General features: G+C 38.1%; 9 protein-coding genes across 9 annotated transcripts; 3 read left to right on the top strand and 6 right to left on the bottom strand.

Moving 5' to 3' along the window:
• The first annotated feature begins 189 nt into the window (after positions 1–189).
• SOCG_03343 (long-chain-fatty-acid-CoA ligase) lies at positions 190–4,419 on the top strand. Its single transcript, XM_013161831.1, has one exon. The coding sequence runs from the start codon at positions 627–629 to the stop codon at positions 2,685–2,687; it is 2,061 nt and encodes a 686-aa protein (XP_013017285.1). The 5' UTR covers positions 190–626; the 3' UTR covers positions 2,688–4,419.
• On the bottom strand, positions 3,216–4,391 carry SOCG_03342 (rhomboid family protease; the record flags this gene model as incomplete). Its single annotated transcript, XM_013161830.1, has 1 exon — positions 3,216–4,391. The coding sequence occupies one exon, from the start codon at positions 4,389–4,391 to the stop codon at positions 3,216–3,218; it is 1,176 nt and encodes a 391-aa protein (XP_013017284.1).
• Positions 4,420–5,265: 846 nt separating the features above from the next.
• On the bottom strand, positions 5,266–6,519 carry SOCG_03341 (transcription factor Rsv1; the record flags this gene model as incomplete). Its single annotated transcript, XM_013161829.1, has 1 exon — positions 5,266–6,519. The coding sequence occupies one exon, from the start codon at positions 6,517–6,519 to the stop codon at positions 5,266–5,268; it is 1,254 nt and encodes a 417-aa protein (XP_013017283.1).
• Positions 6,520–9,083: 2,564 nt separating this feature from the next.
• SOCG_03340 (reiske ISP-associated protein) lies at positions 9,084–9,944 on the bottom strand. The gene is made up of 5 exons (XM_013161828.1): positions 9,712–9,944; positions 9,598–9,668; positions 9,483–9,526; positions 9,371–9,420; positions 9,084–9,313 (listed from the first exon to the last, which is right to left on the bottom strand). Exons 1-5 carry the CDS (start codon positions 9,802–9,804, stop codon positions 9,251–9,253), a joined length of 321 nt encoding a protein of 106 aa, XP_013017282.1. The 5' UTR covers positions 9,805–9,944; the 3' UTR covers positions 9,084–9,250.
• Positions 9,879–12,406, bottom strand: SOCG_03339 (ubiquitin-protein ligase E3). Its single transcript, XM_013161827.1, has one exon. It carries the CDS (start codon positions 12,024–12,026, stop codon positions 10,275–10,277), a length of 1,752 nt encoding a protein of 583 aa, XP_013017281.1. The 5' UTR covers positions 12,027–12,406; the 3' UTR covers positions 9,879–10,274.
• Positions 12,296–16,123, top strand: SOCG_03338 (condensin complex subunit Cut14). The gene is made up of 3 exons (XM_013161826.1): positions 12,296–15,696; positions 15,759–15,872; positions 15,923–16,123. Exons 1-3 carry the CDS (start codon positions 12,395–12,397, stop codon positions 16,026–16,028), a joined length of 3,522 nt encoding a protein of 1,173 aa, XP_013017280.1. The 5' UTR covers positions 12,296–12,394; the 3' UTR covers positions 16,029–16,123.
• Positions 16,124–16,150: 27 nt separating this feature from the next.
• On the top strand, positions 16,151–17,690 carry SOCG_03337 (S-adenosylmethionine decarboxylase proenzyme Spe2). The gene has a single exon (XM_013161825.1). It carries the CDS (start codon positions 16,443–16,445, stop codon positions 17,586–17,588), a length of 1,146 nt encoding a protein of 381 aa, XP_013017279.1. The 5' UTR covers positions 16,151–16,442; the 3' UTR covers positions 17,589–17,690.
• Positions 17,598–19,728, bottom strand: SOCG_03336 (calcium-dependent serine/threonine protein phosphatase calcineurin). The gene is made up of 3 exons (XM_013161824.1): positions 19,515–19,728; positions 19,238–19,444; positions 17,598–19,132 (listed from the first exon to the last, which is right to left on the bottom strand). Exons 1-3 carry the CDS (start codon positions 19,651–19,653, stop codon positions 17,853–17,855), a joined length of 1,626 nt encoding a protein of 541 aa, XP_013017278.1. The 5' UTR covers positions 19,654–19,728; the 3' UTR covers positions 17,598–17,852.
• Positions 19,729–20,240: 512 nt separating this feature from the next.
• On the bottom strand, positions 20,241–22,065 carry SOCG_03335 (inner membrane translocase Oxa102). The gene has a single exon (XM_013161823.1). It carries the CDS (start codon positions 21,855–21,857, stop codon positions 20,664–20,666), a length of 1,194 nt encoding a protein of 397 aa, XP_013017277.1. The 5' UTR covers positions 21,858–22,065; the 3' UTR covers positions 20,241–20,663.
• Between the last annotated feature and the right edge of the window lie 207 nt (positions 22,066–22,272).

Raw genomic sequence — 22,272 nt, 5'->3', positions numbered from 1 at the left:
AGTATGAATCCTTTTGGAATACTCTTACAGCTCGAAAATGGGAATCTGTAATTTCTTGTTTTCTTGTTTATTTACATAATTTTTCATCTCGTCTTTATACAAGCTTATATTAACGAAAACCAATTGTTTTTTATATTGATTTCAGTTCTCACGATTAATGGTTATTACTTAACTTAGTTAAAATCAGAGATTGCTTGCCGTGAGACGTTTCCTTGTCTCATGCCATTTTCTGTGCCCCAGCATAACGAAACACCTCTTTATAAGGCCTTGACTTCATCTTCTACATTATTGATTTTTTTCTAAAGCCAAGGCTCCTACAGAATTTCAATTTACTTGAAATTGTACCTGAAATTATCTTAGCGGATTCTCCTTTGTTGTTTGCTGCGTCTTTCAACTTACGTGTTTACTGAATCGGAAAAGGAAAGGTAATTCCAAGGATTTCCGCTTAAATTCTTATTGTTTCTTTTCTTCAGTGTGGATTCTTTTAGGTTTTATTAGTTTTCATTTGTTTTTTTCTCATTTCCATTGGCACTGTTGAAGCGTTTTTGTCTACCCTTTACTTTTACTCGCCATTCTTTTAATAACCTTCTATTTCACTTAGCATTTGCTTTTTACTCGTCAATAACATGGAAATAAAAGATTACTATTGCATAGAAACAGCCGCTCCTAAACATGCCGGTGAGTCATCCACTTATCGATCAATTCACTCAGCCAACAAGCTACTTACGACTCCCGAAGATGGCATAAAAACTGTCTACGATTTATTTCATAGTGCTGTCAAATCCCATGGAAAAAAGGAAGCCATGGGCACCCGAAAACTCATCAAAGAACATGTTGAAGAACGTGAAATTGTTCGTAAGGTCAGCGGAGTCGAAGTCAAAGAGAAAAAAAAATGGAGTCTTTATGAATTGGGACCCTATGAATTTATTAACTATTTGGAGGTTTACGATATTTCGATGGCCCTCGGATCTGGTTTGAAAAACATCGGCATTACTACCGATAGTAGCCTTCTATTTTTCGCGGCCACTAGTGAAAAATGGTTGATGACTGCTCAAGGATCTCTAAGTCAGTCCATTCCCATCGTTACTGCCTATGAAACTTTAGGTGAGGATGGTATCACAACTTCCTTAGAGGAGTGTGCTACTTCAGCAGTCTTCACCGACCCCTCTCTACTTCCCAAATTAGTAAACCCTCTAAAACAATGCCCTCTTGTCAAGGTTATCATTTGCAGTTCCGATCCCTCTGAGAAACAAGCTGAACTGATTCATGCCGCTAATCCCAAAGTTCGACTTTTGACTTTCCATCAACTGCTAAAACTCGGCCAAGACCAACCTCAGCCTGTTGTTCCCCCAAAAGCCGATGACGTTTGCTGCTATATGTATACATCTGGCTCTACTGGTAAGCCAAAAGGTGTTATCCTTCTACACCGGAACATTATTGCTGCCTTGGGTGGCATCAACCGAATTTTGGCTCAACATATCAATGCAAAAGACTATGTATTGGCTTATCTTCCTTTAGCCCATATATTTGAATTCATATTTGAAATGTGTTGCTTCTACTGGGGTGCTGTTTTAGGATATGCTTCCCCCAGAACGCTTACAGATGCAAGTGTCACCAATTGTAGAGGTGATATGCCAGAATTCCGTCCTACTGTCATTATTGGTGTACCCGCCGTCTATGAACTAATTAAAAAAGGTATCCTTACAAAGGTTTCTTCTATGCCCATCCATCGTCAAAAAATCTTCTCTGGTGCCCTTGCTTTAAAGCAATATTTACTTAAACATAATCTTCCAGGTATTGCTAGTTTAGATGCCGTTGTTTTCAATAAAGTAAAGGCCGCAACTGGCGGACGCCTTCGTTATTGTATTGCGGGAGGTGCCGCCCTTGCTGCTACTACGCAGGCCTTCTTAAGTACTACGCTTTGCCCTGTCCTTCCCGGATATGGCCTTACAGAAAGTTGTGCTGGAAGTTTTGTCTTATCACCTGAACAGTGGCATCTGTACGCAAATTCGGTAGGATTTCCAATCCCTTCTATCGAATTTAAACTTGTAGACATTCCGGAATTGGATTACTACTCTAATGGGAACCCTCCAAGAGGTGAAGTCTGGATTCGGGGACCTGCTGTCTGTAACGGTTATCTTAATCGTCCAGATGATAACGCCTCCTCTTTTACTGAAGATGGATGGTTCAAAACTGGTGATGTTGGGGAGTTGGTTAAGGGTAATACTCTTCGATTAATTGATCGCAAAAAGAATATAGTAAAGTCTTTGAACGGTGAATACATCGCATTAGAAAAGATTGAAACGCAGTATCTCACAAGTCCGCTTGTGTCTGCAGTATGCGCATATGCTGATGTGAATCATACCAAGCCAGTCGTCATTGTATACCCTGATGAAAAAGCCCTTCGGGCCTACCTACAGAAGCAAAAAGGAAGCTCTTTTAATGGTGATCCAGATGCTACTTTTAGTCAATTGTGCCAAAATAAAGAGGTCTATAACATAATATTGACTAATCTTATATCAATCGGAAAAGGTCAGAATTTCGCTTCGATAGAGCTTCCACAGGCTGTTATCCTTAGCGACTTTGAATGGAGCCCTGAGAATGATTTCTTAACTGCTTCTCGAAAAGTGAAAAGACAAACCATTCAACGATACTATGAAAAGAATATCCAAGAAGCTTACAGTTGAATTGCATGCATAATTTCTCATCATGACCTTAACGTTGATTTACAAGATTGCCAACCAGTTGGGCTTTGGATTATATTAAAATTCCCTGTTTTTCCTTCACTTCATACTTGTGATATTACATCTCAACCTGGCGATTGTATGAAGCCTTAATGGCTATATTCTTATCTTGTAACGAATTTTATAACAGGTTTTTAATGACAACTAATACAGTACTCTTAAGATGTCTTAATATAGGTAAATAAAAATGCTACGGGTATTAATAAGTCATAGGAATGGGGATGATAAGCAGAACAGTCAGATTCCAGAAAATGTTTGGATAACCAAAGCCTTAAAGTATTTTGGACACTGGTGGGTTGTATAATTTACCTAGAAAAGAAAGTGCGGTCATTATGAAATAGGTATAAATACAGTATACTATATATATAAAGGAACGGCAATTTTCCTTTCAAGTAGATAAGTCGGTGAAGTCGGTTTTAATAAAAAATGCCTCTAAGAAAATAATGCTATTTCGTAAGTGAAAGTACATGCTTACAAGCCTTTTCTATATATAAATCTAGAGCGCCAAACTTTTGGAATTAATAAAAAGGATGAGAGTGTACCCAAGATCATTCCTGTAACATGGGCATCGAAAGCTATGCCCGTCGTTTCGTCATAATTTTGAGTTAGAAGAAGGGATTCAACCAGAAAATCCAAAGGTAGGATAGTTGATGCTTGTGCAGGAATAATAAAAAACAACAGAAATTGAGTCAACGGATAAGTACAAGCGAACAGTGCCATAATACCATAAACAGAACCTGAAGCTCCGAGTACTCCTTTTCTCCAACTTGAAGACAATGTATGTATGTTTTTTTCAGCCTCAAATGATGACAGCGAGAACTTATTTTTAATATATGCTAGCCAGCTTTGCGTTTCGGAGAAGCTTTCCTTATTAAAAAGAACATCCCAAACATGCAAAGAGCCTTTTGATGAAGCTACTTCATCTTTCCTCAATAATCTTTCCAAAACAACAAAATTTCCCATAATGCCAGACAAAAAGTACACCGAAAACGATCGTAAAATACCAAATCTGTGAACAATTAAAGGCATAAAGGAATAGATGGCGAAGCAATTGACAAGAAGATGAGTTAAGTTCTGGTGCGAAAAAAGACTAGTTATTAACGTCCACCACCTTCCATCGTACAGGTTCTGCAAAGAACATTGTGTATTTCTTAACATCCAATCGAGTCTTTTGAAGTCGTGCAAGGTCCTTGCGTCATCTTTTGCGAGATCCCATAACCAAAAGACAAGACCATTTGTTATGCACACCAGAATCGCTATAGTTTTCGCAACCTCTGAACCTGACCGATGCTCACTAAGAGAGGGGAACAAGAAATTTGTTTTGCGGTTCGGTAGTCCTTTTATGTGAGATGATGAAGAAAAGTACCGACGTGCTGGCAACTTGCTAATAGATGATGATAAATCGGTAATGAAAAAGCTTGGCCTTTCCCCGATATCAACTGGCTGATGCCATTTCTGTTTAGAGGGACATGCTACATTTCTCGTAGTTAGGGGCTTACATAAAAGAGAATACGGACGACCAAAAGCAGAAAAGCTCTGGAAATTTTGATTACTGAAAATGACTTTCATGGGAAATACCGAACAGGAGGAAAATATACTTTTTCTGGGGCATTTTCGAATGGTACTGGCTTTTAAAGAAAGATTCATAGCGACAGTGTTTAGAATAAAAGAATCGAAACTCGTGATAGACAAAAAGAAGAAGTTTTTAGATATTAGGAGGGGATACTGTTACGGTTGATAACCAGTAGAAGTCGACCAAAAAGCAAAAATATTTACTATTTTATATTTATACTTCAAACCGTGTAAAACCGCAATAAATTATATTAAAGATAAAAGAAGTGAGAGGGGGATCTAATGACCAAAGTAATGAAAAAAAGAAAAAAGCGATAATAGAACCAAATGTTTATAAAATTTAGTTTTATTGCCGCGAGAAATAAAGAAAAGAGCGTAAATGAGTTATACGAAATTCAAGAGTCGACCACAGACGCAACGTAAACAAAGATCGAAACTCCGCTGAAGAACAATGCAAAGGACGCTTAAATGTGAACAAAGTTAGAGAATAATAGAAAAATTAAGACTTCAATTAAAAAAGAGAAAACAACTCAAGACGCCGAAAGAACATAGAAAGATAAAAAATAAAAAAGAAACGCAAAATAAGAAGATTAAGAGAGGTCAAAAATCAAAATCTGATGTACTGGTAGATCAAGGATGAATGAGAGGAACCAACTGAATTGCTCAGAAATATTATCGAAAAGTCAATTAAAAAAATGGATGAAGCGTGGATGAAGCAAAGTTCCATACTACCTAGTAGAAGAACATAACGTCAGAAAGGTAACAATATGAAAAGACATAAACAATATGGAAATACGATTTTCGGTTAAAAATAACAAACGCTAAGCGAAGCATTTTCTCTATTCCCTGTCTTGGAAAAAAGGATAAAAAGATCAATTATAAGAAATAAATTTTTCTTTTTTCATTCCAAAAAAAAAGCCAAGCATGAAAAATTCGGAGGGAGGTTTGCTTAATCGTTTTGAAACAACGTTTGCAAAGAACAAGTGGGTAAAGCCATTGTATTGCTCGAATTTGAGGGAGGCTCTAGGGTTGGCAGGGCTTTCAACGAAGGACGCTGATCGGGAAATGGATGCCTAGACTGAGAAGCTACGCTATAATTGTACGATAAAAAGGGACCTTGTTCGGTGGCGGATGGTCTTGCTGAAAGAGGTTGAGTGCTTTCATTAGAAAGACCCATGTAGACCTCTTGGGAAACGGGATAATGAGGAAGTTTGTCAGTAGCAGTATTAGGTGGGGGATGCATGGAAAACTCTCGGGAAGGTGCTATGAATATTGGCTGAGCATGATACGGAGTCAAAGAGCTTTGATTCGGAGCCGTATGAGGCACTTGGGCATAAGGAGGAGATATGGGTGTCATCGATGGGTGGCCGTACGATGACGGCGAGGGTTGTGGATGTGGATGCTGAAAGGAAGCCATTGGTATAGAAGTATAAGGATAATGACAGGAAGAGCTGGAAGGAGCAGATTGAGGAGAAGGGAAAATTGAATTTGAATGAGCAGCGGACGAAGAGGAAAGAAACGGGGGGAGTTTGGAAGGGACAGAGATCCTTCTTCTACTTTGACGAGAGAGGAAAGGATGATCATTAACGTGAGATTCTTTTTTGATAGAACGGGTTTGGGGACTCGCGGAAGGACCGGAAGAGCCTGAAGACGGAGAAGAGCAAACGGGAGATGTAGTGGTAAAGCCTGCTGTCGTACCCTTGTTTAAAATATCGGAAACGGAAAATCGACGGAAAGAGCCACCATTTTTGTTAAGTAAATAGGCATTGGAAGCGGATTTCCTTCGGGGACGGGCAGCTCCAAGAGACTGGATCTGAACATCTTGAGAAGTCAAAGAAACAGTGGTTGGCTTTGCGTATGCTACTGATAAAGCAACGACAGCTGCTTGGACCGGGTCATAAGGTTTTTTAGAATCTGAGTCGTCTGGGGTATGAGCATGAGCATTGGAAGAAGATTCTTCGTTGGTGGAGGGAAGAGAGGGAGCGTCTTCGACGGTGATGGAGAGAGCATCGGGATTAACGAGGGCCTTTCGTAAATGAGTCCGAACATGTCGGATGAGTTCATCGCGACGAGTGAATCGTTTCCGGCAATCAAAGTAAGAACAAACAAAAGGTTTTTCGCCCGTGTGACTTCGAATATGACGAGCTTGATGCTCTTGACGATGGAAAATCCGTCTGCAATAGGGACACTCGTACGTTTTCATATTGATAAAATTCTGGGAAACAAGAGCGAGAGAGTGAGAGAGAGAGTGTGTGTGTGTGTGAAAGAGAAAGAGAGAGAGGAATGAGTATAATAAAGAAGACAAAAAAATTTCTTTTTTAAACAAAACAACAAGGGGAGAGAGAGGGGGGGGAATAGAAAGACTAGATTCAAACTTGGTAACGAGAGGGGATTCAAATGATTCGATTCCGTAAAATTGGAAGAGAGGAATGTCAATAGTAGATGATTGTAAGCAAACAAGAGATATGCAGATTTTGAAAAAGGTCAGGAGGTAAACGTTTTCATATTCTTATGATAGAAAATTCGAAACCTCAGCAAAGCATTCGAGAACGGACGGCAAAGCTTCAAGTGTTGTTGCATATAGCTCAGATGGGAATGAATACCCAGTCAGTTGACTCAAGTGGTTGCCAATAAAAACAAAGTTGAGGAAAAGCAATGAAAAAAGAAAACAAACTACTGAAATGAATAGTAGTGACAGCAGTAAGAATTGTTGCACACACAAAACCAAAAGATTAGAAATCAACAAAGATATGAGGAAACAAAACAAGAAATGGCGAGCGGAATATGAAAGAAAAGATATTTTGGAAATAGAAACAAGACTGTTTGAAATACCAGAGTAGTCAAGTTTGAAATCACTCTTTCATGGATCGACAAGCCAAGAAAGCACAGAACAGTACACAAAAGCAAAACTGAAACCACACAGACGCAGACGCAGACGCAAACACAAAACAACTAGAAAAGGCTACAAGCAGAAAAGAGTCGCCGCCAATTCCCAAGTGTCTAATCTGATCCAATCTCGTAGAGTTGATAGAACTATGACTGAAAGGATGAAATGCAAATAAAAAGGTCTCTTTTTCAGTAAATTTATATCTTGTTTAGTTGTTTCTTTTCGTATTGAAATCCTTAAACTTTTCTGGATTCCTTTTTTGTATAATCTCTTAACTATTCGTTTCTTACCTGTACCAATTTCTTGCCTACGTTTGTTTCTGTTTGATCCGAAATGCTCGGAAACGCTATTTTCCTTCTGTTTCCTGTACGACCTACCTATTTGGTATAATTGGGCTGCAGAAGAAGAAGAAGAAGAAAAAAAAATATATATATATACAAATAAACAGAAACAAAGACACAAGAAAATTCCCTGGAGCACTTTTAACACTAGAATGTCTTCACTATACGAGCAAAATTTATATTCAGAAAAGAAAAGTCAAAATCACACTAGTTGACGATGGGGGAAAAAGATGGCAAGAAGAACAAAGCGGAACCAAACGGAGTGGGATAAAGAGAGAGAGAGAGAGAGAGAGAGAGAGAATATTTAGGTGGGAAACTGAAGCCAACGCATTCATATATAGGTGCTGAGAACAAGCTTTCCTGTGGATGTATACAAAAAAGATGGTTTCTGCCTCATGCGGGGTAAGTTGAATTATGGACACAAATGCCGCAATTCGTAGAAACTGTTTTCAACAGGATTGGTAATTGGAAACTAAGACAATTCGCTTCATTGGTGTTGCAGGTAATCATGATGAAGGTTTGTATATTGAGTGACGTCGAATAAGTGGAGAATACCGAGCTGATTTGTTCTTTGAATTGTGGAGAGATTGACGTTTCCCACTTATTATGAGGATCCCGAAGTCAAATGTAATTAAGGTTCATTAGTTCACCTATAGCAAAGCCTCCTTGATCGGATAAGAATGAACGTTGTTTTCGAAAGTAACCAATCAAATGAAGAATACAGAGGTACACAAACAATAAACCAAGAGTTTAAATTTTAAAGTCAAAGCCATCGAAGCCATCGACGTAGGTCTCTTTTTTCTCTAAGGGAAAGAAGAAGAGGGAGGCAGAGGCAGAGGCCGAGAGAAGCAGTGAGGTAGGGAAGGGGAGGGGAGTAAAGGGAAAAGAGATGTTCGGTTGGAAAAGCCTCCATACGTAGATGTTAGGGAAGAAGTGTGGATGTGTGATGTGACATGGATTCGTCAAGAATGTCAACTAGGTAAAAATGAAATGGGAAAAGAAACGTTGTTTGAAAGCCATCATTATATGAAATGTTTTTGGTTGCAGACTCGAAAAGTCGTCTATTTGAGTCTCTTTTTCTTCCCTTGCTTGTTTTGTTTTGTTTCGTTTTGCTTTGTTTGCTTTGCTTTGCTTCGCATTGCTTTCATGAAATAAATGCTTTATTTGAATGAATCTTGTTTAACGATCTCTCGGGTGAATTTGTATCATGTCAATCCAATACGATACTATACAATAAGCAAGCACATCGACTGTCTTGCTCGGTATCAAAGAAGCGACGACGACTCTCGGTTCCTTGTTTTCACTGAATAGAAAATAGATAGATGGATATTATATAATAATAGACCAACGCATTCGTTTCATCTCGTTTGTTTGTTGTTTTATAAAATTGATTCCAAATCGTTTCAAATATCCCCCTCGTCTACGTCTTTCTTTCTCACTCTCTTTATCTTTCTCTGTCCAGTAGTAAATCGTCTCCACCCTTCATTCATTTGTCACCCGCGAAAATTCAATTCATCCTTCCATCCTCTACTGTGTTCAGGCTTTACTTTGCACTACACACGCACGCACGCACTCTGTTTGTCTTGCTCTCTCTACACACATCAACCCTACCGTAATAATTATGATTTTAGTAAAGAAAAAATCTCATTGCCTTTGAAAATAAACAGACAAACAAGGCCAAGATCACTCCATGCTTCCATGGTAGCTTACAACCACTTGTCTTCTTCAGGAGTCTTGTCCTTGAAGTGGTCTCCAAGGAAAGCAATTGGCTAATTTGTATATGTTAGCTCTCATTCCATCCTCTTCGTCCATCCTCGTTTTCTTACCTGTAAAATCGTGGTTTTCACCTTGGGAACTTGCATGGCAAACAAGAATACTATATCATCCGTTAATACACTCATTTCTTGCAAATCTCAAGACGGCTTCGCTTCTTCCTACCTGCAGCACCAGCAGCCAAGGTCCATCGAGAAACAGCTGGAATCCTATTCTAGTTAGTTTCTTTATTTTCTTTATTTTTGGGTTTCCTTTCTTCCATTCTTCATCTTAAACATACGTCTTTGCGGTTCTTTCCGGTGTTATGAAGGACACATGGGGTTGAACCCGGTACAAAGGCTTATTGAAAAACTAAATATTTGTTAGCTCTTTCATCCATTCCCATTTCTCTTACAAAAGGGACCATTGCGAACCAATTCTGAATCGAAAAGAGAGAGAGGGGGATAGCAAACCTTTCCTTGCACTCGTCCCTACTTCCTTCTTCCATCGTGCATTCCCCTTCCCTATCGCTTTATCATCTTAGAGGAATTCTTACAATGTTACCATGCTCGATTTTCTTTTGATTCTTTCTTTTTTTAGTTATTTAATTTTCTTCTTTTTTTACGGTCCTTTCTATCCTTCTTTCTTACCAATCTTCCCCTCCGGTGAAACCATTTGGCAGAAAATAAACTGTTTATTATATATAATCATCTCCTAATAGCTTTTGCAAAGTAGCATACTTACAAGTATCTGTTGCTTATACTTTTCTTTTTCCTTTCGTCAAGATATAATTTTAGTATAGAAAGATAGTCAGTCATTTTAAAGAAATCTTTTTATGCCCCTCTCTCTCTTTCTTTCTTCTGTTGTATGCTTTTCAACAAGTCATCATTATTATATTATACAGGCATCTTCAGCATCTTCTTTATTTGCGCCGTTTCTATTTATGAAATATTCTCTATGCAAATTTTTCCATAGTAATTAAAAGGCGACCGCGTCTGATGCAACTCCTTTGGCTCTGCAAAGAGGACAGGAGTTTTGGCTCGAAAGCAACCATTTATCAATACATTCTCGATGGAAAAAGTGTTCACAGCTCAACAAGCGACGGCATTCGTCTCCTTGCTCATAATCTGATAAACAAACCAAGCATCTGTCATTCGGCTCCATCATAGAAAAAATTCCTCCTGCTCGGTCAAGGTCTTTTTGCGCCGCAACCGGAGGTTTGACACTTCCAATGATCGAATTCAAAAGCAACATATCCTCATACGTAGGTGTATCCGTAAACAACGATGGAGCACGCAAAACTGGATGGTTTTCTGGAAGAAAAGCCTCCCGAACATAAATCGCCCAGCTTCTAGGCTGTGCATGCTCCGCCGATACATGGCTGTGGTTGTCGGAATCATCCAAAGATGAAACAGGTACACCTTGCTGATTGGAAGCAGCTGGTGAATCTGTCGGTGCACATTCTTGTGAAGTTTCTTGTTCATTTCTGACATTTTCAGAATCATTTGACTGTTCCGATAGAGATGACAAATTTTGAGAATCATTTGACTGTTCCGATAGAGATGACAAATTTTGAGAATCATTGGCCAAAGAAGAAAGGAAATCTGAAGGATGCATTAGGTTTTGAGCTTCTTGACCTTGTCCATCATCTTCCTCGTTTGTGTTCGATCGTAAGCTACGGATTCCGACAATAATGATTGGGATAACTATTTGACCCTCGTGGTTCCTGTGAAGTGAATCAAATCGAAAAGTTCGAAATAAATTGATTGACGATACATCTTCGTCCATTTCGTCTTGATGAGTATTGTTTTCGGGGTGCATCGCTTCCATCAATTGACCCGAACGCAACAGAGTAAGAAATTCTTCAAACGACTCATTTCCAGAATTTGGTCTTTCTTCTGAAGTTAACGGTGTTTGCAATGGACTCTCTCTATGAGCAGTAGAAGAATTCATTAAGACTGTCACCCAGCCGGAAGCCACAGAGAATATGAACCTCGACAGCATGGCTAATTGACCATCATTTTGCACGGGTGCTCGCTCTTGCTGGTTTTCATGCATATTGAGATAATTCATAACGCTTCTGGTATAATTCTCCATATTAATATCGTCTATATGAGTATTAGATTGTTCGCTTAATTCTCCATGATGATGTGAATGGCTTGTTTCATGACTGTCCGTCAAATTATTCAGATTAGTAGCACTTCTTTCGACGTTTGGAGAAGAATGACCTTCTTCTCTCGTACTTTGGTTGTCTTGGTTTAGACTAAATCCATGCAAAGCCGCTATACTTGAGCGGAATTGCCTCTCCGCACGTTCAAACTCCCGTTGAGCTAATTGAAAAGCCGATAATCGATGAGTATCTCTATCCTGTAAATTATGCTCTAAACTTTCTCTTGGTCGTGTTAAACTTGAGGCAGCTCTAGGACTTAAGGATCGTATCGATGGACGCCTTTGTCGGCGATCGTTCATCGAATTAGTCCGTAATCGATTCTGTCGGTGATTATTTTCTACAATCGATGTATTGTCTCTTCGTTCATCTCGTAAATCAGGACGGCGCTTTTCTCGATTCCAACCCAGCATATGAGTTACCGAAGACAATCGGTCCCATAAGTTTCGAGATCGTGAATCACGCACTCTTTCATTTTCGTTATTTCCTTCAATTTCTTGAATCCTTCCTCTCAATGCTTCTCTATCATTATTCTGACTCGGTAAAGATCCAGATTGCCCCATTTGTGTAAATTTCTATGAAGCACCAGTGTTTCTTCCTTGTCTGTAGTGGATTCTTTTCGTAGCAATGATTCCAAAAAAAATGTTCCGCCGCAGTAATGATTTATACAACCTTAAAAATTGATTATAACTTAACTTGTAAAATGAATTACATAGAAACGCTGTTCTCCGTATAGGAGTACATCAGGCTTGCTGGGAAGATCTAAGTGGGGTACCCCCACTTGATACTCACATCTTCGTTCTGGATTAGTAGCAAATTCACTACCTCCAAACAGACGCGAAACGTAAACAATAAACTGCAATCGTTCTTTTTGGGGATGGCCCAACTTAAATATAATAATTCTGTTGAAGATTATTAGAATATCACAGAAATGAAAATTGAAGAACTTATTATTGATGGATTCAAGTCATATGCGGTGCGAACCGTAATTAGCAATTGGGATGATCAATTTAATGCCATTACGGGACTTAATGGTTCGGGTAAAAGCAATATTTTGGATGCCATTTGCTTTGTCCTTGGATTGACAAATATGAGCACTGTTCGTGCTCAGAATTTGCAGGATCTTATTTATAAACGAGGTCAAGCTGGTATAACAAAAGCAAGCGTAACAATTGTGTTCAATAACCGAAATGCATCCGCATGTCCCATCGGTTTCGAGGATCATCCCCAGGTCAGCGTTACCAGACAGGTTATTATGGGTGGTACAAGCAAATATTTAATCAATGGCCATCGTGCTCTACAGCAAAATGTGCAAAATTTGTTTCAATCCGTTCAGTTAAATATTAATAACCCAAACTTTTTAATTATGCAAGGACGGATTACGAAAGTGTTAAACATGAAGTCTACTGAAATTCTGTCTATGATTGAGGAGGCTTCTGGAACAAGGATGTTTGAAGAGCGAAAAGAAAAGGCATTTCGTACAATGCAAAGAAAAGAAGCTAAAGTTGAGGAGATTAATACTCTATTGCGTGAAGAAATCGAACCTCGACTTGCTAAATTAAGATCTGAGAAGAAAACATTCTTGGAGTATCAACAGGTGTACAATGACATAGAAAGATTAAGCCAGATTTGCGTAGCCTTTGATTATCATAATTTATCAATAAAGCTGGAGCATCTAGAGAAGCAAGTTTTTCAAAAACAAAATGGCATTGCTGAAACTGAATCCTCCATCGCAAAATCTAAAGAGGAAATCAAGGTTTTGGAGAAGCATATTAAGGACTTAGAGAAAATTTGCTCTACTCAGATGAGTGCTTCGTCGGAATACGCTTCCTTGGATAACCAACTACAGGCAGCAACTGAGAAAATTACCCGTCTTAGCACATCAATAGAAATTAAGCAATCCTCTATGCAAGAAGAGATAAAGAATCTTAAAAGTCTTAAAGAAAAGCGTGCGGCAGCTGATTCCTTGCGTGACAAGAAAGAAAAAAATTTCGAAAAATCGCGTTTACTGTATGAGCAAAAAAATCGGGAATATCAGCAAACTTTGACTGCTGTCAAATCTCAAGAAGAATTAATTTCTTCTTTAAGTACTGGTCTCTCTTCTAGCGAAGGTCACGAAATTGGATACTCTAAAAAGCTACATGAGGCTAGAGATGAATTAAACCAGTTGAATGCCGAAAAAGAGATTGAGCGTATGAAGCTTAAAAACCTTTCCAAAAGAATTTCTGAATTGGAACCGAGAAGAACAGAGGCAAATAAACGCCAGCAGCAAATAGAGAAACAAGTTGCTCAATTGCAGCAAGATGTAACCAAAATAGAATCTCGCCTAGAAAGTGGCGTTCAGGATTCCACAAAAGAAAAGATTTTGCGACAAAATGTAGATCAGCTACGTAAAGAAAGAGAACAGCTTTCTGATGAAGTTGATACCCTTCATAGTCGATTGGCGTACTTAGACTTTAGGTACACCGATCCTGTTCCGAAATTTGACCGTTCAAAAGTTAAGGGATTAATTGCACAGCTTTTTAATCTCAGTAAGGAGAATTATGATAAACAAACGGCTTTGGAGATTACCGCAGGTGGTCGCTTATACAATGTCGTCGTTGAGAATGAAAGGGTAGGTGCACAACTCTTGCAAAATGGAAATCTAAAAAAACGTGTAACTATGATTCCTTTAAATAAAATTTCCAGCTTTGTTGCCTCTTCGGAACGCGTCGGCGCTGCCAAACATATTTCAAACAACCGAGCTTCTTTAGCTTTAGAGTTAATTGGTTACGAAGATGAACTGTTACCAGCCATGCAATATGTCTTCGGTGCTAGTCTTATTTGTGATGATCCAGATGTTGCTAAGAAAGTTACGTTTCATCCAAGCGTTCGTTTGAAAAGTGTGACTACCGATGGAGATGTTTATGACCCTTCTGGTATATTGACAGGTGGGTCGGTAAACAAAACCGCCGGTCCTCTCCTCCAATTACAAAAACTTCGAGAAGTATCTGAAAAGTTGAAGAAAATAGAAAATGAGTATTCAACTTTGAAGCATGAACTGGGACAAGTCATTGCTGGGAATGCTCAATTTCATCGGCTTGAACAAGAACTTCAACTGAAACGACACGAGCTATCATTGATGGAGGAACAAAAAGTAAACGATCCCTTATGTCGTCTTCTTATTGAATATCATAATTGTAAAGAAGAGCTTTCCGTTTTACGCCAAAGAATGCCGAATCTCGATGAGCGTATACGAGAGAACGAAACATCAATAAAGAAAATCGAGAGAGACATGTTTGAGTGGAAAAATAATAAAGGCTCGAAAATGACTGAGCTTCACAGTGAGTTGACTAAGTTAAAGGAGAAGCTGCTTTCCAGCACCAAAGATGTTGAGGAGGTTGAAAATGAGCTAAACAGTGCCAAGTTAGATCGGGAAAGCTTCACCTCCGAAATACTTCGCTTCAATGATAATGCTTCATCTTTTGAAACTAGCATTTCTCATTTGAAAGAGGAACTGAGCGAATTAGAATTAAACTTGAATGACGAACAAAGACGTCGTAAGTCACTGACTGAAAAGCTTGAACAGGAAACTCGGCGGTATTCTGGGATTAATAACGAATTGAATAATTTAAAGACTAAGCTAAAAGTCATAGATTCTTCCGTCAATGATCAACAACTACTTAGTCAAAAGCTTAAACATGAGCATGACCGGTTGGAACGTGAAAAAAATGTTGCAGAGGTAGCATTGAGACAATTAGACAAGGAACATTCCTGGATTCAAGATCGGAAACAAACTTTTGGTCAAGAAGCTACTATGTTTGATTTTCGCGCTCAAAATATACGACAATGTAAAGAACAATTGGCTTCTTTAAAACCCAAGTTTGCCAGTATGAGGAAGACAATTAATCCAAAAGTAATGGATATGATAGATGGAGTTGAGAAGAGAGAAGCAAAACTGAAAGCCATGATAAGAACTATACACCGGGATAAGCGCAAAATCCAAGAAACTGTCTATAGCATTGATAAATTCAAAAAGCAGGCTTTGGAAAAAACTTGGATTGAAGTTAACGCAGCTTTTGGCGAAATATTTGACGAACTTTTACCCGGAAATAGTGCTGAACTTCAACCACCCGAAGGAAAAGAATTTACTAGTGGATTAGAAATCCGCGTACGAATTGGCTCAATATGGAAAGACAGTTTGGCTGAACTTAGTGGTGGACAACGATCTTTGGTTGCTTTGGCACTTATTATGTATGTTTCTTGTTTAAGTTCTTTCAATCTTGATTTCACCTTTAACTAATCTAATATTTCAGGTCATTGTTGAAATATAAGCCCGCTCCTATGTATATTCTTGATGAAATTGATGCGGCACTAGACTTGAGTCATACCCAAAATATTGGACGCTTAATAAAAACTAAGTTTAAAGGGTAGGAATCATTTAATTACTCTTAGTATCTTGAAAGCTAACCAAAATTAGATCACAATTTATTATCGTCAGTTTAAAAGAAGGAATGTTTACCAATGCTAATCGATTATTTCATGTACGATTTATGGATGGGAATTCAGTTGTACAAACAAGGTAGGGAACATCCAGTATCTTGTTTACTTTTTGTTTAAATGGAGTTTGATCAATTATTTCTGTATATTTAGTTAATAAAATCGCGACAGCTAGCTCTCATCTAAACTGAGTTTGTAAGATCATACTAAAATTTGAAGACGATACAAAAAGTAGGGTAGGGTTACTGATAACTTAGTTGTAAATGTTACTCACAAATTCTTATCCTTTTTCAACTTCGTTCTTGTCAAAGTGAGCGTTACCCATTGAAGGTCTTTGTTTATTTAGGTATTTTCGCTTTTTGCATGCTTTCGAGTTAAGCAAGGATCCCAATAACCTTGCAGCAAGTAACTAGCTAGTACGTGTCGAGTGTCAACCAAGTGAAAAACATTGGAACATTTGGTTTAGAAAGCTTTTCTGTGTTTGAAAATTGGTCTTTAAGATGTCGCCAATTCTTGTTGTAGATCAAGAAAATGCTCAGGAATTCAATTCCTTCTCCTTTGAAGGGCCCGAAAAATTGCTTGAGCTTTGGTTTTCAGCTCCTCTCAATTCCGACATTGAGAATGGAAATACAAAGGTTGGACTGAAAAGTGTAGGTCGTGAGTTATGGGATGATATGTTAAGCCGTGCACAATGCAAGGTGCTTAGCGTAGTTTCCAGCAATGAGGTTGATGCATACTTATTATCTGAGTCTTCTATGTTCGTTTTCCCTCATAAAATTATTTTAAAGACTTGCGGAACTACAACACTACTGGCTAGTTTACCGCGCTTATTGGAAATTGCTTCAAGTATTGGATTTGCTCATCCTCTTCGTACATTTTATTCGCGCAAGAACTTCTTATATCCTGAGCGCCAACTTGCTCCTCATACAAGCTGGGAAGACGAAGTTCGTTATTTACAAGGCTTTTTTCCTCAGGGCTCTTCTTATGTTGTTGGACCTACGAACAAAAATCATTGGTATTTATTCTCTGATGTCGCTGATGAATCAGATTTGTTCGAAAGTTCTTTAGATCCGGAAGATGAAACTTTAGAAGTACTAATGACTAACATGTCTCCTGAACGCTCTCTTCAATTTTACGCACCTTCTTTAGATGTTGTTCACCAATCGAAGGGTGAAGACTATATGAAACCAGAAAACACTGATCAACCCGTCCTTTCCACGGGGCATATCCTTGGAGCATATGTGGCTGAATTATCTGGAGTTAAAGATTTGTGCAGCACTGAGGATGGAAAAGCTGTACTTGACGGTTTTCAGTTTGAACCTATTGGCTTCTCATCAAACATGATCTATAAGGACCGCTACGCTACAATTCATGTAACACCTCAAGATCATTGCTCTTATGCTTCTTTTGAAACAAACGTATCTAAATCTCAGTTTGGTCGCTCTACCGTGAAAACTATTGAAAAGGCTGTCAATACTTTTGGAGCAGGTAATTTCTGTCTCACTCTGTTTCAGGCTAAAGGATCTGCTCATGAAAAGCAGCTATATGAAAAGTTAAAACATTTTGAATCGTATAAACGGGAGGAATTCATAGTTTACGACTTCCCTGGATATGAATTGGTGTTTGCTAGCTTCTCATCTGTTTAGCCCTTTAATTCTGTATGTTAATAAGTTTATAAAAAAATATAATTAAAAATAGAAAATTATCACTTTTTAAAGATTGGTAAACTGTACAATATACATTAGCTGACAATACTATGCTCACTATCATAAACCACATCTCACTAATGTTGCGGCAACTTCTCATTAGTTATTTCTATCGTTTATTTTCATTAAAAGTAAGTTTCGTTTCAATTTAGCCTTTAGGACATAATTATCACGAAATAAACACAAGGAATCAGTAACAAAATTTCAAGACTTTTCATTCGTAATAAAATTCTCATTGTCAGACGAATTTATAACATCTTCCAATGATTTGATTTCCATAGAATGACGGCGGCTATTGGAAGGAGGAAGGCGTTCGTTTTCGAGATCTAATTTACGAGCATCATCAAAAGAATTAATAGCATTCTTAATACCCTCTGCACCAAGCATCAAAGTACCAGCGGGCAACCGTTTATTTTCAGACATATTTTTAAGTTCAGAAACACTTTCGCGTTCTTCACGAAGAACACTAAAAACGCGAGAAATTCTTCCGATCGCCATAATCTTGCTTTTAATGATTTGTCTCCGGGCTTCAAGGTCGAGCTCTGTGTCTGATTTTCCAGCATCGTGACTGGGAGGTAATGCAACTTCCTCCTCGTCTGAAGGATTGTCATAAAGCTCTTCTTTTGAACAGATGTTCAACATTGATATCAGCATCTCAGTAACTTTTTCCCCGACAAAGGGTAAACTCCAAGTAAACACATTCATAAAGTTAGGAAGCCAATAAGGATGAGGTGAACAATTAAATTGTCGGATATTCATGATATTATTTTCATATTTAAGGACGGCGGCTTTGTTATTGTACACATCCAAATAATTCGGAGCAGAAAAAATAGTCATTAGTGAAGGAAATCCAGTAGACTTTGTTTTTCTGTACATACGGTATCCTACGTCTTGAGCTTCGTGAGCCCGAATCACCGATAGCAGATTGTTGTTTTCAAGAAACGAGCACACTGCAGGATAACTATAAAAATAAGAGCAACCACGGACATTGTTGTGTATATAATGCTTGCTAGAAGTCTCTGAGCCGAATTCTTCCAAAGGATCTGACCATAGCAAATCGCACATTAAGCCGTGAGTGGGAGGCTCACAAAAACGATTAATCATGCGAATATCATTTAGGGTATGCAACTCGGGAGAAAGACCTCCATGAACGCAAAGAAACTGTTTATTCATGATTGCAGCGAGAGGGAGTGCATTAAAGGACTCCAAGCATGCCTGGTATATGTTGACGTTGTACTTATGGGTGCATTCAAGCTTAAAAGTGAAATAATCAGTCAAATGAGCGCATTCATGGTTACCTCGAAGTAGCCAAAAACTGTTGGGGTACCATATTTTTAAGGAATAAAGGAATAGGAGACATTCAATAGAATAATAGCCACGATCAACATAGTCACCCAGGAAAAGATATTGAGTATTTTCTGGGTTCCCACCGACTTCAAAAAGCTTCATAAGGTCATAGTATTGACCATGGATATCACCGCAAACTGCTCATTGTTAGTCCACACTCTAAAATAGAAAAAGTCAATTTTTGAAAGGTTACTCAAAATGAGGCATCTTACAAAATAAATCTCAATAAAATCTGGACATACCTGTTATAGGTGCATCAACTTCAATCAAGTTCTCTTCTGACCTGAGAATCTCTGTTGCATGCTTTATGATATATAAGCATTGTTCTTCAGACAATCTTCCTTCACGAATAAAATGGTTACGCAGAAATTGTAAATCGGGTTTTCCTGGTTCATTGTTGTCAAAAAATTCAGAGTCCGTAGGTATATACGCAGCAGGAGCTTGAACATCTGCAATCGTTAACAATTCGAAACTTAGATATTTAGATATAAATGATATTATGTTGATTTTAATACATACGCTTCACAATTCGGTCTTGAGTGCTTACACTGCTGCCATCTTCTTGAACAAATATTGTAAAATCGTGAACTGGACCTTTGTTCTTTTGACGAATGGCTCGCAATATTGGATCTTCTGAGTTGTTTGAATCCCCAGACATGATAACAAATACTATTTACTTTGCAAAATATCTGATATTGGAAAAGGGAAAATCAAAATTATGGCTTAAAGCAACAATTCAAGAAAAAGCGCGATGGAGTGAACTTCTTACAGAGAATTAGGATGAATACCACGTTGCGTAAAATACTATATGAGTTTTACACTATTTGCTTTATTATAGTGTAGTGAGAGTTCTATTCCCGGTTTGTGTAACAAGGTAGAAGAAATGAATTTAATTTTCGCATGTAAAGTAAACAAATAGAGTAAATAAAAGATGGAGAATAATTCACACGAACAAAAAAAGTAATATGAATGAAGGCTAACTCTTTACTGTAAAAATTAAACGAAGATAGCCATAACATGGAAACCTATAAAGAAAATGGGTTTTTTAGTGTGAGCAAAAGATCAAAGTCATAATACGATGTAGTGCGTGTATTGATTTGTTTTTGAAGCTAGTAGGCTTTTTTTTATATTTACTTTTAGTTTATGTATTTTATTTCATTTTATTAGCTTCCAGTCTTCCAAATTTACATAAATCAGCAATGAGTAAATGCTTTGATCTAAATAGTATCCTTTTGGATAAGCAATACCGTATGAGATTAGAACTTTTACTATGAAAAAGAAGCGAGGATTCTATTACAAATTGGGCCTTTTTTTAAAAAAAAAAATCCATCCCGTTCTTGGCAACATTTCGAGCGTTTTATTTGTGTGCATAATGGTATTATATTCGTTGCATATTTTATGGTTACCTTTCACAAAATTGACTTAAATGAAAATAAAACAAAAAGTATTATTCAAATGAGTAATCATGGCAAATGAGAAAGAAAGAAGAAATTCGTATGTTGTAGAGAAAACAGTCTCCGTAAGTCAGCAATATATACTTTCAGGCATTTCATGCCAGTCATCGTAATGTATGAAGAGATATCTTGGGGGAAAAGAGATGCTTGTAGATATATTAAAATGGTAAAGTGGTATGAATGCAAATTCACGAGAAAAATAAACATTGTTCATTTAAAGATTGGAAGAAGTATCGGTAGGGGATTTGGAAGCCGGGTTATTATAAGTGCGTTGTTGGGTAGGGTTCGGCTCTTGGTCATTCACTTTATGGAAAGGCTTCAGGATATCAGATGCTTCGGGATACTTCTTTTGTTCACGAACCCCATTTATGATGCCGGTGAAGGATCGAAGGAAAGATTCGTTTTGAGGAGGAGCGGCCAGCTTATCGGCAGCGGGCACTTCTGGAAGATCCAATTTGTTTCGCAAAGATTGGTTTTTCAACAAGAGGCCTTGGAAAACACTAAAGACGTTACTGGGAACCCAATACATAAAAATGGCCATTGGGAAACTCATAGTAAAGACAGGACTGGCGGCACATAGTAATCTGAAGAAGCGCTTCATTCCTGGTGCCATGGCTGCTTTGTTGGTGCCAGTTTCACTACCAGCTTCGATATTGAAAAGCATTAAAAGTCCGTTCAAAATTGGGAAAACCGCATAAGGGTCAGCTTTGGTTAAATCTTGCACCCACAAAAATCCACCTTCTAGGAAGCCTTCGACAGGGACACCGGCCATACATTTCAAAGCATAAAAGAAACTTATAAAGACAATACCTTGCACCACGGGAGCAGTAAGAAGACTCAAAGGATTGACATTGTTGGAACGATAAAGTTCTTGAATTCTAGTGGTCGCTTCCGACATACCAGTACTGTTGTTTTCCGCCTTGGCCTTTTGCAAAGCAACCATGTGTTGAGAAACTTGAGGGTTGATAACTGCGAGCTTAGAAGAAGTTCGCATCATCTTAATCATCAGAGGAAGCATAGTTAAACGCATTCCAATAGCCGTTGCGGCGATGGAAGCCCACCAAGGCATACCAGACCAAACGTGTATCGACTGAACGAGGCTTTGTAAAAGATTGTGAGGCCATATCATGGAAGAGGCTACTAGCGTACTATTTGAAGCGGTACGATTGCTGCCAACTATAAAATTTGCTTTCTCTTTTAAAGAAGTCAAAAGCGAAACCTTACCAAGGTTCTGAGACACAGGCTTACGAGGAGCCGTGCTGTTTTCTAGGGAATCCGAGTGATTTTTCTTTTGCAAAAGTCGGAAATGTCGTCTTTGAAAACCATTTAACGCTATAACGACTGGAGATTGAACAGACATCGACCTCACAACCGATCGAGCACATAGCTTATTTTGAACGGCCAACATAATGGATGTCTTTTCAAGTAGATCAGTCTTCTAATGTAGGACAGAACTATGGTAAGTTTGAAGTGTTTAAATGTGTTTTGGAGGATTCGTTTACAATAGACACTCTCTTACACAGATTCTTTTCTGAAAAAATTTCAAGCGCACCAAAAATTAGTCCAATGTCTAAACGAACGAATCAGTTTCTTTGCACGGGTGTGCGGTTTGTGGTTGGCAGAGGATTTGGCGGGACCAGATAACTCAAAATTTAAAGCCTTCTGATTGATGTATTACGTGCTCAGTAACGATTATGAAGAAATAAAATAAACAAACAAACAAACAAACAAACAAATAAATAAAATAAAATAAAATAAAATCCACAACAGTCGGTAGCATACAAATGAAAAATAGATAAAAAAAAAAACTATTTTTTTTATTG

This window comes from Schizosaccharomyces octosporus, assembly GCF_000150505.1.
Source record: "Schizosaccharomyces octosporus yFS286 unplaced genomic scaffold supercont6.1, whole genome shotgun sequence".
In the NCBI taxonomy this organism is placed as follows: domain Eukaryota; kingdom Fungi; phylum Ascomycota; class Schizosaccharomycetes; order Schizosaccharomycetales; family Schizosaccharomycetaceae; genus Schizosaccharomyces; species Schizosaccharomyces octosporus.
Note: the sequence above shows the minus strand (reverse complement) of the source record. Positions and strands in the feature narration are given on the sequence as shown.